General features: G+C 38.8%; 1 protein-coding gene across 3 annotated transcripts in view; it reads left to right on the top strand.

The window, feature by feature from the left end:
- The window catches only part of LPIN1 (lipin 1), a 49,061-nt gene that overhangs the window by 16,712 nt on the left and 13,544 nt on the right, over positions 1-18,805 (top strand). For 2 of the 3 annotated variants that reach the window (XM_058020859.1, XM_058020862.1), the window contains exons 6-15: positions 2,275-2,404; positions 4,746-5,055; positions 6,503-6,596; positions 7,957-8,144; positions 9,049-9,142; positions 11,446-11,515; positions 14,098-14,175; positions 14,297-14,389; positions 15,678-15,751; positions 17,749-17,893. In XM_058020859.1, coding sequence (XP_057876842.1) covers positions 2,275-2,404; positions 4,746-5,055; positions 6,503-6,596; positions 7,957-8,144; positions 9,049-9,142; positions 11,446-11,515; positions 14,098-14,175; positions 14,297-14,389; positions 15,678-15,751; positions 17,749-17,893 — 1,276 coding nt within the window. The remainder of the gene's footprint in view (positions 1-2,274; positions 2,405-4,745; positions 5,056-6,502; positions 6,597-7,956; positions 8,145-9,048; positions 9,143-11,445; positions 11,516-14,097; positions 14,176-14,296; positions 14,390-15,677; positions 15,752-17,748; positions 17,894-18,805) is intronic. The other variant, XM_058020860.1, reaches the window with a different exon arrangement.

Raw genomic sequence — 18,805 nt, 5'->3', positions numbered from 1 at the left:
GGGTGTCTGAGTACGTGAGCTTGGGCTGAACAAAGACAGATTGGAGTGTTTTCTAGATAAATAATAGGTATCTTGGAGGTTAAAATGTTTGTAGTGCACAGGTTAAGAAAGACATGAAGTGACAAGGCTTCCTTAAATCTAGGTATTTTAGGCTTAAAGCAGCAGTAGGAGCATTATTGCCTACTGAGATTTTCTGAAGTACTCAGGCTACTGATTTCCCAGGTTTCCATGGCCTCTAAATATGGAACATACTGCAAATCCTACAAACTTTTAAGTGGAAGATTTAGAAGTTGTTTAAAAACCCACTAGGCAATTTTTTAATCCTTAGGGCTTGAAAATACTTCTAAAATTACATTGTATTGATTCCTTCGTCTGTCAAATTATAGGTTATACCCTGAGGACGGATAAGAAATTGAAATTCTTAGGCCCTAAAAAGATGGCGTATAAATTTTATAATTTAATTAGGTAACATAAATATCTGTAGCTAAAATGTCCTATTGTCTGTCCATATTCAAAGTGTATTTTACTGCATAGTTGAAAACAGTGAATACTGTAGATAATTAGGTTGCTGTTATTTCGGATGTGAATGTGAAGTAATTTTGGTGTGAACAGTGAATTCCCTACCATCTGGCTCTACAGAACATTGAAAAAGGGAAACTTCATAACACCTTCCAGTAGCTAAGAAGGAGAGGAACTTTTCACTCAGGCATGTAGGGACAGGACAAGGAGCAATGGCTTTGAGCTGAAAGCTTGGACTTCTGGCAAGAAATTCATCACTGTGAAGATGTTGAGGCGCTGGAACAAGTTGCCATGAAAATTTGTGGATACCCCATCCCTGGAAGTGTTCAAGGCCAGGCTGGATGGGGCTTTGAGCAACCTGGTTTCATGGCAGGGTGATTGGACTAGATATAATGAAGACATTACAAACCATTCTGTGATTTTACCTTTACATAAATTCCTCATGTTTGATTTATTCTTTATCATTTTCTGAATATACTGAATATCCACTCCAGTTTGGCTTTTTTATAAAACTGTAGAATCACAGAATGATTTAGGTTGGAAGGAACCTTAAAGATTATCTCATTCCAACCCTCCTGCTATGGGCAGGGACATCTTCCACTAGGCCAGGCTGTTCAGAGCCCCATTCAGTCTGGTCTTCAGGGATGGGAAGTTTATAGCTTCTCTGGGCAACCTGTTCCAGTTCCTCACCACCCTCTCAGATTTTTGTCCACAAAAACCCTCAAGTAATTCTTCCCAGGGCTGCTCTCAGTCCCTTTTCTGCCCAGCCTGTATTGGGATTGCCTCGTCTCAGGCATAGCGCCAGGCACTTGGCCTTGTTGAACTGCATGGAGTTAGGCACTTCATGAGATGGAAGCCTTTTGTTTTTAAAAATGAAAGTAACTCAGTCTGCACCTTTGATTTAGGAATATTGTGGATTCTTTTGTTGCTTTTTGTTTTTAAATCAGGATTGGATGAGTATGCCGAGGCAGGTTATGGCTCAGATAAAAAATGCAAGCTTTGTTCAGGAGGTTCTGGGGGAGATTCTATGACCTGTGTTATGCAGAAAGGCAGAGCAGATAATCTGAATTTTTCCTTCTGTCCTTGAAATCAGTGATTCATTATTTATTAATGACTGACTTGACATCACGTTCTTGACTTGACCACATTAAAAATATGCTATAAGCTGATAATTCACTAATTAATTTATAAATATTTATTATCAAATAATTATCAAAACAAACTGTTGAATATGTTTCATCTGAAAGGGCTCAGATTCTTTCTGTAGCTCTCCTGCTTATTTCCTTATAAACATCCATCCAATGATTGAGCTGAACAAGTTAGAAAGGAGTCAACTGGATTTCTGAGATTAAAGTATTACTTAGTCAGGATAAGATGTCTTGTGGATGTGAGTAATTTCTGCACTTTGCATACATTATTAATTGCTGCTGCTGCTGGCACCACCTCCATTCTTTTTACCATGCAGAAAACGAAAAACCTCCTGAAATCAGGTCCAGTGTTCTTGATTTATCTCTTTCAGCCTCTCAAATACTACTTCTCTGACAGCACTTACTGAAAAGGGGATGAGACCTCTGAATGTCAGTGTAAGAGGATCTTGAACTTTTAAACTATTTTTTCTTTGCTTTCATACCTTCAGTTGGCTCTTAATTACTTCAGTCTTCAATTCCTTATATTGGTGGGCATCAATTTGGAAAGCACTCAGTGCTTTGTGGTTACTTTTGCTTTTGTAACATTCTTTGTTTGTTTTTTCTTTAGCCCATCAGATTCACGTCCTCCTACTCCTCAAAGTGACTCAGAATTAGTCAGTAAACCTACAGACAGAAGTGGACTGAAGGATAATCCCCACATGCACTGGGCATGGGGAGAGCTACCACAGGCTGCAAAGGTATCCAACATAAGTTACTGAATTCCTGCTAGCATCTCTTGTGCTTTAATAGGGCTTGTATGCTTAATCTACTGCAGACTGATGAAGAGGAAATGGATCCTGGTTTTACCCAAAATTAGAGTGTTTTATGTAAGGTAATTGAATCTTACTCCATAGGAGGTATAGGAAAGTACCTTATGGCATGGATATTCTCAATACTGATGATATACAGTAGAAAATGAAGAAGTAACTGAGACCCAGTCTTTTAAATATTAGTAGCTTAAAAAACAGAAAAAAATCAAACCCAATGTCCTTTGGTAAATCACTGAAATCCATAAATTATCTTAAATGGAAATTAGGTGCCTGGTATTAGCAGTCAGATTCACAGAAATGAAAATGGGCTGCTTCAGTACAAAAGTATCCAGAGATACCTGCAGTTCTGTATCTGTGGATGTGCAGACATGCTGTTCTCTTGGCTGATAGGACTGGCTTGGTGCCCGTCTCCTCCTGGAGCCATTTGTCCCAGTTAGGTGAGGGATCTGTAGCCAGCAGCCTTATTTCCAGTGCTGCACAGAAACTGTGGGCAGCTGCCCACACTGCAGGCTGGTCAGGTGCTGGCTGGCTCCTTGTGACAGCTCCTGAGGAGTCACAGCATTCACACTAGAGTATGCATGTGCACCAGGGTGTGAGAGGTAGAGGTCAGGTTTCAGTGGAATACTGCAACTATGGGGGCTGGGATAGTGCAGAGTTTGGCACCTCCTGCTGAAGGCTGGCTTCTCTGCAGAGAGCTGCAGGAGAGATGGGCTTACACACAGCATTAAGAGGAAAAATTGCTGCTTTGCAGGCCAGGGAGGTGGACATCCTGTTCAGAAAGACTTCTATGTTCTGGCAATGGCACCAGAATTATAGTGGCACTATTGTAATTTGTTGTAATTAATTCTCTGTTGGTAATTAGTGAAAAAGAGAGTGGGAATCCAGAATTTGTAATTTCTTTAGAGGAGCTCTGCCTCTTCTTTTAATATATCAGGTTTCTCATCTCCTCTGCACTAGTCTCTTCCCTGTGTACATTACAAGAAATTTGGGAGCTATTTTCTGTTGCATTGCACTAAGTAGTTTATTTAGTTGTTTTGCACTGGGCTCTGTATTAATGCACTGATAAGTATGTTTGAATCCTCATGGGATTCTCCTCTGATATCACATGGTGTTTCCCTCCCCCCAAAAAGCCCCTGTGGAAATGGATGGTCCCAGATTTACTCCTCCCCTCACCCCCCTCCTCACTTGTATCCCATTGGCTGTGGCCCCCTTCCTCCTCCCCCTTTCCCCTGAGCTTAAAATCCCCGGGGAGGAGATCCCTGCCTGCTTTTCACCTGGGAAGACACCGGGTCTGCCTGGTGTCTCCTGTTTAGGAAATAAAATAGGACTTTGTTCCCAAGAGGAAAAGAGCACTTTCATCTTCTGCTTTTGTCCTGTGTAGGATTGTAAGGGCTAAGGTCCATAGCTAGCTGTATTGGACCTGAACAGCCTACCAGGATCAATCTCAGGATTGTCTTCTCAAAGAGAACTGATGTAAGTGCCTGGGTCCATGCAGGAGTTCCAAATTGGCAGTTGCAGGCTAGAATGGAGGGTTTCCTGCTAGGAAATTTAGGTGGATCTTTCATATAGCAGTCACACACCCTGGTGTGTATTGCAAATCTTACTCCCAGAGGCTTTTCTCTCTGCAGTCCCTTGTCTATGTCCCAAGCTATTCTGATCTTGTCATACCTGAACTGGGAGTCATACTTTGGCTTTGAACTTCATGTTTGTTTGTTTGCTATGACATGAAGGTTATAGCAGCTGTGCTGCTGCTGCTGCTGTAGTTCGGCTCCTCTCTTTCCCTCTGTAAGAACACTTTCTGTCCCACACTCAGAGGAAATCTGGAATTGATCCTATAAAGTGATTTAAATTTGAAATCTGGGGATTAGACAGTGTCGTGGTGCCTGAGACCATTTTGATTTTGCAAGGACTCCAGTCTGCACCACCTTCTTTTGTTTGTCAGGTTTGCCTTCTAAGGGAAAGAAGCCAGGATTTTCACAGGAAGAGAGGAAGGCAGGGTGAGGTAGGATTTGCAGGTAAATGGAAAATTAAGACTGTAGAGCACATTACAGAACAAATTATTCCTGGCCTCGAGATGCAAATGAATTTTGCACAAACACAGCAGAGAGGTCTTTTGCATATTGTAGTCTCTATCTCAGTGGTGGCTTTCTGCTGTGGTTGGTCATCCTGACAGTCTGATCTCATTGGAGTGAACAGAACAGGTTAAACTCTGGCTGTTGTGTTTTTTAAGGGCTTTTCTTTGTAGTGATCTGTTAATTTTTCCTCACAGGCCAGTTCTCTACTCAAACCAAAGGAACCCAGCATGGCAGATGTAAATCCTTCTGAAAGCACTCACTTTCGGGTCATCCAAAGTTCTCCTGTTGAGGAGTTTAACACAGTGTCTCCTCTGCCTGCCCTTGGACAAGCAGATGCAGCAATTGCTGGTGAAAGTGAGCCCTTACCAGCTGAGACAAATAAGCCAGAGACAGAGCTGCCAGGAGCAGCTGAACCCCCATTGCCTGCAAATGAAGAAATAAAGCAAGCTGCAGCTTGCTCAACCCAGCCGACTGGCAAGATGGATTCCCCTTCCAGAAAGAAAGGTAAAGGTGTTGATCCTGCACTTTTATATGCATGACTTTATCTTCAGATTTCCTGGTGATAAAGCATCTTATTGCCATATAAATTAATCCATGGCCTGAAGGCACTTTCAGATCAGAAAAGGAGTAAGCCTTCAAAACCTGAGTTATCCATCAAGCTGTTCACATGAGATATGTATTAAAAGATTCTGAAGGTCTGAAGTTGTTTGCAGCTCCGTGCATATGAGCAAGACTACAAAACTTGCTCCATTTGACAGTTTCTGGGATTTCACTTTTGTGTATTAGCAGACTATAGATGTGCTGGTTCACCCAAGTGGTGTGTGGCTGGTAATTGTGGGAACTCTGCTTTACTGCAAAGTTGTAGTATGTCTTTTGCACAATGAGCAGATTTGCCATAAAATAAGGTGCTTTTGTTTTACATGCTTTTCAGTTTTATGTGGTACATATCCTGTCCTGAATATGTGAAATATAAGTTCATCTATCCTAATTTCTGGGCTCTATTTCCATGGTATTTTATAACAAGTGAACAAGTGTTACAGTCTTCACATGAAATTTATTTGCTTACAAATGTTCTGTTTTAGAGCACTGATTATAATTATTCCATAATTATGTAAGCTCTATATAAGCCTAGTTTTGCAGCTGCTTTTTAATCAGTAAACATACAAATTTCTTGGCCTCTTCCCCATGCATTCCACTGTCTTTGAAAACAAAAAATGATGTGTTTCTCTGCTTACTGTTCAGTGCTTGTGTAGATTTTCTGATTGCTTTTGTGATGCTTAGTGTTGGAAATTGAGACAGTGAGAAGTTGTGGGTTTGAGAATGAATCCAAATTAGTTTTTGACCTTACAGTGGTTACTTATCTCTCTACTGGCAACAAGAGGACAGTGGTTGGTCCTAGTGGCAGGCCTAAAAGGGGTGTGTTGTCCCCTACAGTGGTGCATGTGCCCACACAACACATCAGCTGCATCAGTGCTTTAAAGTGAGTTGTCTCCATAACGAGCCAGTTATAGTGTGTTAGTGAATATATTTTAGTCTGTTGTTTCCCTTTTTCAAGGAGAGGTGTAAGATTAGTTAATCAAAGATTAAATGTTCTGACTGCCATACTGTGATAATAGGCCTATGGAAATACTTCAAAGGTTTTCCTTTTGCTGTTTGCCTCTGGTGACCACTGAATTCTGATTCACAGTGGTTTTGTCTGGGATAGGGAGTCTTCGGCATGTCTCAAAACTAGTCCTCTGCCATCCCATTTTGTTAATTCATAGTTTGAACAATGTATATAAACTACTTTTTTTGGTATTTTTGGCAGTATCATTTTGTACAAATACAGTTCACAAACTGTTATAACTTTCTGGTTTCTCAGTCTTAAAATGAATAGCTGAACAGTAATAACAGCTCTGTGTTGTTACTCAGAAAATATGAATTAATAAACTTATTTCTTCTGTCGTTACAGACAAACGGAGCCGGCATCTTGGTGCTGATGGTGTCTATTTAGATGACCTCACTGACATGGATCCAGAAGTTGCTGCACTTTATTTCCCCAAAAAGTATTAGTCTTTTTCTTATATTTTTACTTTTTAAAGAGCTCTTTTAATCTTCCATATTTAGATCAAACTCTTCATTGCCAGCCAGATAAGATGCCTTTTTTCAGGGTTCAAGCAGAGATGAAGGCAGTAAAATTTTCTAGAGAGGAATATTAAAACTTTTGGAAGGTGCTGCATTTTAGCCTGAGAAAAGTGCTTGCAGCTGGTTTTCTGTTTTGGTCAATTAATCATCATATATTGATTGTGGATGGTTATCTAATATACACTGATGTTTGTGAGTGTTACTCACATGTCCTGAGAGAGCAGTTGGCCTTGGGATATATTTATCCCCTGTCCCGACTTACTACCATAAAGAACATCTCTTATTGTTAACAGTATTAGCAGAAAATTATTGTTCTAATTATTGCTCTAATGGATTTACTGTTGTTGATTCACCTATAAATATGAATGTGAGAAAATAAGTTTAGGAAGATGAATGACAGAGTTACATATGAAAATACTGCACTCTGAACAGACAACTTCCAACTTGTTCTGATCTTTATTGGAGCCTCTTGCAACATTTATAGTTCTCTTTCAACGTATGCTCTAGTCACTTGATGAAAGTCATTGAGCAACAACTAAAGTAGCTTGCGTACTTTATTTTTCTTTTTTCACTTGCTTAAACTCAGCTGCTGTAATATTAGCATTTCAATAAAGCTGAGAAGGATTAGTTATATGGGGAAAATGTTGGATTGAAAATTTCTTTCTCAAATGCATTCATATAATTCTGAGTGGAAAGCAGAGTTTGATGAGCTTGAACTTTGTAATATTGATCTCATCAGATTTTAATAGATATAATAATTTATAGTTTCTAAAAATTTTAATCCTAGTAGTTTACATGTAGAGTATTTTATGACATATATATATATGTGTCATATATATATGACACATAAATACACAAACATACACATTATTATATGTTTGGGTTTAACTATCAGTTTATATAGTTAATATAAATATAATAATAAACTTACATGCTTGTTCTTGTTCCTGTGTGGGAATAGTTCTACTAGTATAAACTCTGCTTATTGTATAATTATTTTGTCTATTAAGATTATACATTTTATTGTCTTATTTTCCTAACTCATACAAATAAGTGAAGCTATAATTATACATGCCTAGTTTAGACAAGTAAGTAGAAGCAATCTAATACTGGAGGGCACACGAGGCCTATATTACTTTGTTTTGTTTTGCTGTAAAACTTAAACAAAGGTTTTTCTTTTTTTTTTTTTTTTCTTTTTTATTCCCTAAGCTTGTACTTGTTAAATGGAGTGAATTTGGGAATGAACACATGAAGACTGAATTGCTGATTTTTCTGTTTCAGTGGGGATAATGCCCAAAGCAGGAGCACGGCCGACGTGGGGCCGCGGCCGGCCAGCCACTCTCCGCAGTCTGCCGGGAGCTCGGGCGTTGACAGCGGGGCTGAGAGCACCTCGGATGGAATCCGGGATTTGCCCTCCATTGCCATTTCTCTCTGCGGAGGCCTTACTGAGAACAAAGAGATAACCAAAGGTACAGGATGACTGTGTGAATTGCGGACATGTGCTGGCAGATGGGTTTGAGCTTCCCAGCCTGAGGCTGCAGAGCCCTCCTGTGGCTGTGCTCAGCACTGGCGTGAGAAAATAAATACTGGCCCTGTAATGATAAACTTCCTAGAACCTCTCATGATTTTTAACACGTTTGAACAATCCACTGTATATGAAAAGTTTCGGAAGTATTTCATTGGTATTTTTACTTCCTGATAGTGCTGTGTTTTTTATCACAGTAGTGTTAATGATACTTTTGCCACTTAGTGCAGTATGTAGCTAGAAAACTCACAGCTGTTAGTGTCAGGAGTGAAAAAGGTGGCCCATGAATAGGGACATGAGGAGAAGGAGTTGAAAAGTTCAGCCTGATTCCTGCCCTCCCTCCAGTTTCTGGTGTAACTTTTAGATAAATCACAATACTTTGTGCCTTAAACTTCCAGTGGCATAAAGTGAAAATAAATGTGTTAACACTTGCACTTTCTGCAGTAACGTGGTGTCACAAAATCATATGAGCCTGAAGCCACAGACTGTTGCTCACAAGCTATTTATTAAGATGTTTCAAATATCCTGTGATTTATTTGAGTCATACTCTCATCTGAATTACTTGTAAATTACATAATTTTTCTGAAAGGAGATTTTCCTCCCTCGCAGTTCAACCCCTGAGCTTTCACATTAGCTTGTATTTTGAAAGGAAAAGCACCCAGAAACAAAGAAACCCTCATCTTGTGAGATTGAGAGTCTCTGAACAACTTCCATATTGCAGTTAAATCTCAGTACCCTTGTAATGAAGGTGAAACCAATGTGTGTGAAAGGTGCTGAGAGGTTTAGGTTGGCCCATCCCAGGCATCTATAAATGCATGCTTTACAAATGTAACTTCTTTCCCCCACAGAAGAGTTCTTAGAACATGCAGTAACATATCAGCAGTTTGTGGACAATCCTGCTATCATTGATGACCCTAACCTTGTGGTTAAGATTGGAAATAAGTAAGTATACTTCATATTACTGTTATAACAAAGACCCTTCTTTGTCACTTCAGTGCATTACATCAGTATAACTATAGCTGAAAACCAGGTTTTTAATGTTTGTAGTTTGGATTCATCCAGAAAGAGTCAACTCCCTAGTGAATTCAGGTCCTTCTAGTTACCTTTCCTCCTTTGAATTGAAAGTGAAGAGCAGTTTCAGATGACCTCTTACTGACACAATTTAAATTTCAAGAAGCTGTTATTAAATGCTAATAGTATTCACATTCAATTGACAGTGTAAAAATGAAATACGATGTGAACTTGCTAAGGCTTGCCCTGAGCCAGTTTGAATAATTAATATTTACAGGGATACATCAGTCTGCTTCCAGTCACTCAGTACCAAGCACTTTTTTTTTAATATACTGAATATTTTGCTAATATGCCTCTGTGGAGGCATTGCTTTTCAAAATTTGTCAAACTTCACCGACTGAGTACGAGGCTTCCATTTCTGCAAGGCATTATTTTGTATGTTTGTATTGCTGGCAGCAGGGCAGTGCTGTGATCTAAGCCAGATGCAGCTTTTGGGGGGATTCTTTAACTTGAGAGTTCCTTGCAAACAGAGGAGAGATCATGGCTTTGTGCTGCTCTTAGAGAGGTTTGGCTACCCTTGGTCACAGCCATGGCTCATGCAAGGCTGATGTACCAGGTGATAGTTTGTATTGTGGTCAGCCTCATACCTGACCTCAGCTCTCTGTGGTCTGAAGTGAGTCACTCATTGCTTCCCTGACATTGTTCTCTGAATCTGTTGGTAGTATTTATCTGCCTGCTGAATTTATTGGGAAGAGAGGTGACCTTAGTGAGGATCTTAAATATCATCTTCTCTTAATGTCATGTGAACTTCATCTTCCCTACACAATGGATTCTCTAATTGTCTTACTGTCTGCAACAAGGGTTGAGCCATGTTCAGTGTGTAATAACAGGAGCTTGACATCCTACAGACTACACCCCCTAAGTTTTATGTGGCTCCTTGATGGAAAAACAGTGAAAAAAGCTTGCAGAAGTATGGCTTATGCTGTGATACAGAGGAGTATAATAAGGACTGTAGCTGGATGGATGCAGCCAGAGAGCTGTGGTCAACAGCTCTGTCCAGATGGAAGCTGATGTCCCTGAGGGCTCTGTCCTGGGGACTGATGCTCTTCAATATCTTTGTCAATGACATAGACAGTGGGACCGAGTGCACCCTCAGCACATTTGCAGGTGACACAAAGCTGAGTGGTGCAGTGGAATCAACAGAAGGAAGTGATACTATCCAGAGGGACCTAGACAAACTTGAGGAAAGGGCCCACAAGAAACTCATGAAATTCAAGAAGTTAAAATGCAAAGTGCTGCAGCTGGTTTCAAGCAGTCCCAGATATGAGTACAGGCTGGGAGATAACTCATTGAGAGCATCTCTGTACAGAAGAACTTGGGGGTTCTGGTGAATGAAAATCTGCACATGGGCCAGGAGTGTGTTTGCAGCCCAGAAAGGCAAACATGTCCTGGGCTGCACCCAAAGCAGCAGGGGCAGGTCAAGGGAGGGGATTCTGCCCCTCTGCTCTGTTGAGACCCCACCTGCAGTGCTGCATCCAACCCTGGGGTCTCCAGCACAGGATGGACATGGACCTGTTGGAGCAAGTTCAGAGGAGGGACCTAAAGGTGATCGGACCGCTGGAGTCCCTCTCCTGTGAGGACAGGCTGAGAGAGTTGGGGTTCAGCCTGGAAAAGAGAAGGCTCTGGGGAGACTTCACTTAAAGGGGACTTAGAAAAAAGAGGGAGAGCAGCCTTTTACATGGTAATAGTGATCCGATACTGGGGAACAGTTTTAGATGAAAAATTCTTTATTACTATAAGGATGGTGAGTTACTGAAACAGATTGTCCAGGGAAGTGGTGGATGTCCCTGGAAGTGCTTAAGGCCGGATTGAATGGGGCCCTGAGCAGCCTGATTTAGTGGAAGGTGTCACTGCCCAAGGCAGGTGAGTTGGAATTAGATGATCTTTAAGGTCCCTTCCAACCCAACCATTCTGTGAGTTTATGATGACATGAGTAACGTATGACAAACACCCTTTCTGCTCAAGGCCTAGCTTCTATTGCATACCCTGAAAAATGTATGTGGTAAATACCTGTGAGCATTCTGTGGAATAAGATGGGTCTGTTATTACTAGTGCAGGTCAGAGTTTGATCTATGCTTCATGGCTTTAACCTGCCAGGTGGTGAATACCAGGTAGATTGTGAATTGGGGCTTTGGGATTACAAAATGCTGTAATTGTCTCCCTTGCATGCCCAGGTACTACAACTGGACGACAGCTGGTCCCCTTCTGCTGGCAATGCAGGCATTCCAGAAACCTTTGCCAAAGGTGAGATTGAACATGAAGGCTGGTAAGAGGAGGAGTTTTAAAAGGTACCACTGATTAAGGGAGGGAAATGGGTTGTACAAGAGAATCTGCACATCAGTAAAATCTACCCACATATAGCCATTCATTTATCTTACATTATGGCCTAAATAAGGACTAAGTTTGGTCTGTGAATAGTGTTTGTTTGCTAGACTAATGTGTTATTACAACTATTTTGAAGTAGGAAAACTTCTTTTTTATTTAATTAATATGGATTTTAAACATAAATTACGTTGACCCATGTTAGTGTTTGCTATAGCTGCATACTTTTGTTTGCTTTCTGTTTTATATCTATACTGCATATATTATTAAATAAATACAAATAAGCTCAGTGAATAAGGTTTAAATACTAGATGGGGAAGGACTGCAGCTTGCTAACTTTTTGTTTCTCAGTTGGTTGTTCATAACCCAGGTAGGTAGTGCCGGATAGCTGTATGACTGTGTTTTGGCCTACATAAATGTGCTGAATAAGTTAGTTCAGTGCCATATGACCTGGTGCCACGTAGGTGCTCGTGCCAGAAATACTGTAAATGTATATTAAGAAGTAGTATCACCACTACCCCTATTTTGTGTCCTGGTTAGACATGGATTTAATAAATTTTTGAACCTAAACTTTCCTCCTGCCATTTGCAGCACTTCACATATCTTTGGGATATGTGTGAATTCAAATGCTATCTCTGTTGCTATCACTGTGGACTAAAAATTCCTCCGAAGCCCAGAATACTCTCTGCCAGTGTTTCTTTCTTGGTGCCATGTTACCTCTATATGCAGTCATGTACAGCTGTGGGGTACCATCCCAGTATAAAATAAATTGAGCCTAAAAATCTTAAATATCTGGTAAACATTGCTTGAATTTCAAAGATGGCACAGAGCCAGATGTTTTGTGCATTACTGCAAATGTTCTGGTAATCATCAAAAGTGGGATTCATCCCATGGAACTCCAATGCCCACAGAAGGTACATAGTTACCCTACTCTATATTTGTTGGGTGCTCACACAATGTGATTCAGATCTTGATAGGTGCCTCTTGGGTCTTCATTGGCAATAAAAATAATGTAAGGTAACTACATTTTAAATTAAACACTTCAAAGCCTGAGCCAGATGTCTTGGATTTTGCCTAGGATGTGTAAATGGAAAGAAGTGCTATAAAATATTTTTCCATAATGTTACAGCAGATGGCAATTTTTTCAACAGCTTTATACTTATGTCATTATTCGTATAGGTTATCAGTTGAGAAAAATCTTCCATGAGTGTGTAATTCAATGTGCTTGGATTTTTTTAATGGTTAATTTATATTCTGAATGCTGATAACTTTCTTGAGAGTGCAGTTTTAATTTAGTGGAGAAGCCAATATTTATAGTTTGAACATATGTATGTTTGGAAAGATTTGTTTGGTTTACTGTACCTCTGAAACTAAAATGACTCATTTATGTTACCACTCATCCTACTGGTTTTCTTCATGACTTGTTACTTTGAGTTTTGATTTGCTGTAGTAATGAGGTTAAGGAATTGAAATACTAAGATACTTTATTAATAAACAGTTTATGAAGTATTTGAAAATGGATGCTTTTGCAAAAAAATTTTACTGATGTTCTGTAAAATAGGCTTATATGCACATCTAATTGTAAGCTTGTTTTACAATTTTAAGCCGCTAAAAGTTGATAGGATATCTGCTTGAAGTTCTTGACGTGTTTGAGAATCCCCTTAAATTGTTGCTGTTGTTCTCAGTTGTGGCACTCCATTCTCCATAGCTCTATCTGCTCCCTGTTTTTTTTTATTTTGTTTGAAAAACTCAGCTTCATTTTTCTGTCATATCTTTTTTTCTAATATACTTTAGATAATATAGTGAAGAAAACCTATGGAAAAACTGAGAAAAGGGATCCATTGTGCTGCACATTATCTGAACACAGTCCTCTCTTAATTGCTAAGAGTTCTTAGTTTTTAAAATTTTTTAAAAAATCATTAATCAACATCACAGCTTTCTTTTGGTGACCTCACTTGCAATGGAAGCTGTCATCTCAGAAATACAGTGTCCAAGCTGTTCTAGGGTGTAACAAACCCTGTGGCCACTTTTACCTTAATATTTTCCCATCCATCTGTTGCTTCTCTCTGAGTGAAAGAATTCAGCTCCCCTTGTTACAATGCATAAGGCTCCAGTCATTATAGATTGAAGGAGCTTTTCTACTGGTGTCTAGTATGTAGAAACAATGTAAAGTAGAAAAGGTTTATAAAAGAAACTATTCTAACATTTTCAGTCAAGTTCATAGCATGATAATTCATAAACTCATAGAAGCTAGTAACTTCTTTACTTTTTGCTAAGTTGGTGATTGAATACAAACTTTGTAAATAGCTCTCTTGCATGTCAGTTTGTTACTGTTTTGCATGATGCCTCCTTTAGGAAGTGATTTCTTTTTTTTTGATGTATAATTTGTACTAAACTTAGAAATAGAAGATTCTCCATTCTAGACATTATACTAACATCTCTTTATGCTTTTTTTCTTCTTTGATTTGATTTCTTTTTCATTTTTCTTTTAAAAATACCATAAGTATTCATGCTTAAGTTACTTCAGAGCAGCTCTGGATACCATTAGATTTTGCTTTAGTAGAATTTATGGTCCACAGACAGTATGTTTACTTTTATTCTATTTATTATCAGTTAAAACTGTGTGTTTGGCACTTTTTATTTATGTATGTCAGGTTGTCCTTTATTTTGGGTCTTTTTTATGTTACCATCCATTTATCACAGGCAACCGTGGAATCTATAATGAGGGACAAGATGCCAAAGAAAGGTGGAAGATGGTGGTTTTCATGGCGAGGGAGGAACAGCACTATTAAAGAGGTAAGTTTAAGAAGCAAGCTGAGTTTGCTTCTGCTTGCAGTGGGAGGCCTGGGATCTGCATACTCATCCCTCAGAACTTCAGAGGGTAACTTGGTACTCAGTTTGACTGAGGGTGTGCACATTAAACATGTTCTGAGGTCTGGTTTGTTTTGACTTCAAAAAGCTTTGGATCAGACCCTACCTGAAACATTTGCCTGAAGAGTTTTGATTTATTTTCATAACACAGATCTGAGGCAGTAGTATCTAATGTATTAAATCTCTGTTTGGAAACCTAGAATCCGAGTTGTGCCACTAATTTAAAGTTTTCACTCAGATTACCTACCTCTCAGCATGTTTCTTTCGAAGGTTGAAGAGCAGGCATATTTATGAGTAGAGTGAGCTGTAAAACTCAGCAAAACCTAAGATGCCAAACTGACTATATATATTGGTTTGAAAATCTTTTTGAGTTTCTTTTCAGAGCATTAGAAGTTTGTGATAATAATCTTATTTATGGATGAACATTGGAAAACTAAAAAATCCAAAGCTTTATGTGAAATATTGTTGGCTAGTAAAACCTCTTCATATTAATTTATACTACTGAAGCATTAGTACTTGAGGGGAGAAAATAACTTTTAATACAATTTTATGGTGGTGCCTCTGTCAAGAACTCCTTTAACCTTGCATGAGCTAACCATTGTACTGATCTGTGGGTGTGGATTTCAGAGCATGAGATTCTAGTTGTTTGAACTTTTCAGGATTTTCTCTGGAAGTATTTGATTATCTCTTGAGCTGTGGTGACTTTAAATGGAACTATGTAAAGCACTATTTAAATATCTTGTGGAATGACTTCGGTAGTGTTCAGCATCTACTCAAGATAAAAGCACTTTAGCAAGTTTTACTGGATTTAAGATTTAAATGATTCTCTGAAAGGTAATTTATGGGGGTTTTTTTCCTTCTCCCAAGTCATACTTCACTTTCTCAGGTGGAATCTAGCTATTTGAGGTGTACGAATTGCGTAGCTATGGAGTCAATCCCAGAACTTCAACAGTACTAGATGTTAAACCTGATATTTCTCTACTTCTTCCCTGCAAAACTTATTGTTCTGAGTTCTATAGTTGCAGTTTTTAGTTCTTTGTACTGCCTTTATTCTTTAAGTGTTTTAATTTGCCTACAAACAAAGGAGACAAACACACGGTTGATTTTTACCAAGTCAGTACAAGGCAGAATTTGATTTTCAACTATTTTTCTAAAAACATCTACTTTCTGCTCAACAGGAGATGCACAGCTACTCATACTTGTATTTTTACAGGAAACAAAACCAGAGCAAGGCATGAGTGAGAGTGGACTTACAGAAGAGTCTTCACAGATGAGCAGGGCAAACAGGTACCCCCAAAATCATCTGTACCTGAAACAAGCAAGAGTGATCATTAAAAAATGAAAGCAAGTTACCTCAGCTATTCAAACACAGAAATACTGTGTCAGTGAAATACTTTAAATTTGTTACTCATTGCACTACAGAAGTGCAAATAGGAGGCCCCTACCCATGGCAGGGCTACAGACCTTGTGGGTGCATTCTGGCATTTCTGTGGTTTGGCTGGCAGCTCTGGGACTCACATTCCAGCCCCTTGGAAACACACTCTAATTGGAGCAGTTCTCCAAAGCTACATGTATTTCTCTAGAGTTTTTAAGGGAGCATCATAGATGAGCCCAAGCTGTTGTCAGATCCCAGTTGCTTAAATTATTTTTATTTATTTAGATTTATGGCCTGACAAATTAATTGCTTCCTGCATATTTTGGGAAGTTAAGGGACTTTCCAGAGTGTTTTTCACAGGCAATAGTCATGGTTTTCTATTGCTTCTTTCCAGGATTGCAGAAGTCTCTTCCTTCTTGTGCTCCTAACAATCACACTGTACAGCCAGAATCTCACCTTGGAGGGTTCCATGGCATGAGTTTTAGCTTGCTTTAGAGGGATGAGTTAGCCAGGGACAGCACTCCTACCTTGTCCCTTTTCTGTGCATATGCATCTTAATGTAAACACATCTTGTTTGTGCTGGCTGCAGTTACAGCTGAAAAGGACCAGATTCAAATATGCTTTATGCTCATTAAGTGAGGTTCAGGGGTCGCCCTTCTGAAACAAAAAGCTCTCATTCTTTCTGGTGGTCAGCAGTTGCAGTCCAGGCAAATGTGCTGGAAGGAGGATTCCTCATTCTGTAGGAGATTAGCTGTTGTCTCTGTTGCCTCTCTGAGACTGAGAACCAGAGTTAATTGGAAAGGCTGATTTTCCTTCTAAGGATGACAAGTGACATATAGGTCTGTTTCTTACATGGTTGTTTAAAAACAAGGTTTAAAGTGGGATTAAGAGTTCAAGCAGACTAGATTCTGAAATTGGTATTCTTTGTTTAAATTTTACCTGACCTTAGAAATCTCTCATCAAAAATTTATTGTTTGCAAGCAAAATATCACAAGTGGGATGTTGAGTAAAGCTTTTGAGATCACATATCACAAAGGATAAGATAGGCTTTTAAACATTGCTAGTCATGACATGCAGTACCTTGATATTGGGTCAAGACTACCAAATATACCTCCAGGTGTGATTGCAATAAAAGGCCAAATACTGATTGTTTTAAAGATCAGATTTGTAGGATCTGAAAGAGTTTTAAGTTACACCTACAGTGATAGGATTTTTTACTGTAGGAAAACATTCTTTCTGAGATAGAATACCCTTAAGAAGTTTCTAAAAAATGGTTGTAGGAGAACAAAAGTAATTACTCCAATGTGTATTTAAACAGAATACTGTGAGGGAGCTCAGGTTTTATGACTTTTCATCATTGTATTCTGAACAGGGTAATCCTGCAAATCCCAGAAATTAATAATCCTGTTATTTGAAGCTGCTCATTGAAAGAACATGAGGAGTTATTTTGTTTAATAAAACTTCCATAACCTGCATTTTTTTAAAATTAATTTTTAGATTTTTTGGGGGAGGAGAGAAGAGGGACAGAGAAATTCAGCATAGCAAGTGCCTCTTCTTTTGAGAACAGAGGATTTTTAAAGTTATAATATCTAATGGCTATTATTTTTTCATCATATAAGATTTTTGAGTTAATATAATACATTAATTTTTATTCATTAAATTTAAGTAATGAAAACTGTTATAGCCATTCACTTGCCTGTAACAATCCAAGTTTGAATAATGTGTGAATGAAAGTTTGGTACTTCATTGATATATTAAAACCCATGATATGAATGACCTCCTGTGAGGCAGTATTGGTAGCAGAGAATCAATGACTTATTTGGTGACTCACTGTTAATGCATTTTTAATGGCTACTGAGATGCGTTTCCGGGCATGATAACATCATTTTCTGTGTGTGCAATGTTCCAGAATAAAAGATGAATCTTCTTCAAGTGACGAAGACCCAAGAGCTGCCAAACAAAACCTCGGGTCATTGCAAGCCAACTCCAGTCATCTCTCATTATTGTCTGGAATCAGTTACAAAAAATCACTTCGACTCACTTCTGACCAACTTGTGAGTTAATTTTACATCCTTGTCCTGAAATGGCATTTCCAACACAACATAAATCTTTACTGTTTTTCAGGCTTCAAAGCTTAATTAGCTCTTACATCTTGCATTTAATTCTCTCTCATTATATTTTTCAAAAAAGCCTTTTCCCTTCTCTTTTCTGTATTAAACATGAATGTTGTTCCTTGCAGCACGTGCTGGGGTTTGGAGGTGGGATCTCATTTAGAAAAAAATCAAATTCCAAAGTTGTATTTGTCACTTGAGTAAGTGTATTGGAACCACATCCTTCCTTGTAGTATCCTTGTAGTGAAATGTGTGTATGTTGATGGACCTCTCTTCTTTCTCCTTCCTCTCTTTTCCTTTTCTCTCATTTATAGGCAGATAGTCATATTTTGCATGAGTACAGTTTTCTGTCAGTAACTTCTGAAAGAGCTGCTTGTGAATTTATAATGAGTCCAGGCTATTGATTTCTTTGTAGCTTATTAATTTCTTTGAAGCCAATTCTCTTCCTCTGTGACAGAGGCGTTTTGGCTAATGATGACAAAACTGTTGCAGTTTTGTGTTCTGTACATTTCAATTTGATCTGGAAAAATAGGCTACTATAGGGAAATACTTCTTGTCATCTTAGGTAGAGATAATTAATTTTCTGAAGGAAACCCACATGAGGCGTATAGCATTTAACAGCCCATCACTCACTGCCTGGATAATTTGTAAGAAATGCAGTTTTTCCCAAGAGACAGATGAGATGTGTTGGGTATTTTCTGTTGGAAAGAGGGACCAGGGGTTACACAAATAAAGTGGGACTTGCAGTTTCAGAAACCTTACAGAAATTAGCTGAAGTTAAAACTGCTCTTAAATTGGTTTAAAAGTGGGAGAGATTCACCAGTTACCCATGAGTTCTGCATTCTCACCTCCTTT

This window comes from Melospiza georgiana, chromosome 3, assembly GCF_028018845.1.
Source record: "Melospiza georgiana isolate bMelGeo1 chromosome 3, bMelGeo1.pri, whole genome shotgun sequence".
NCBI lineage: Eukaryota > Metazoa > Chordata > Aves > Passeriformes > Passerellidae > Melospiza > Melospiza georgiana.
This window is presented reverse-complemented; position numbering and strand designations above follow the sequence as displayed.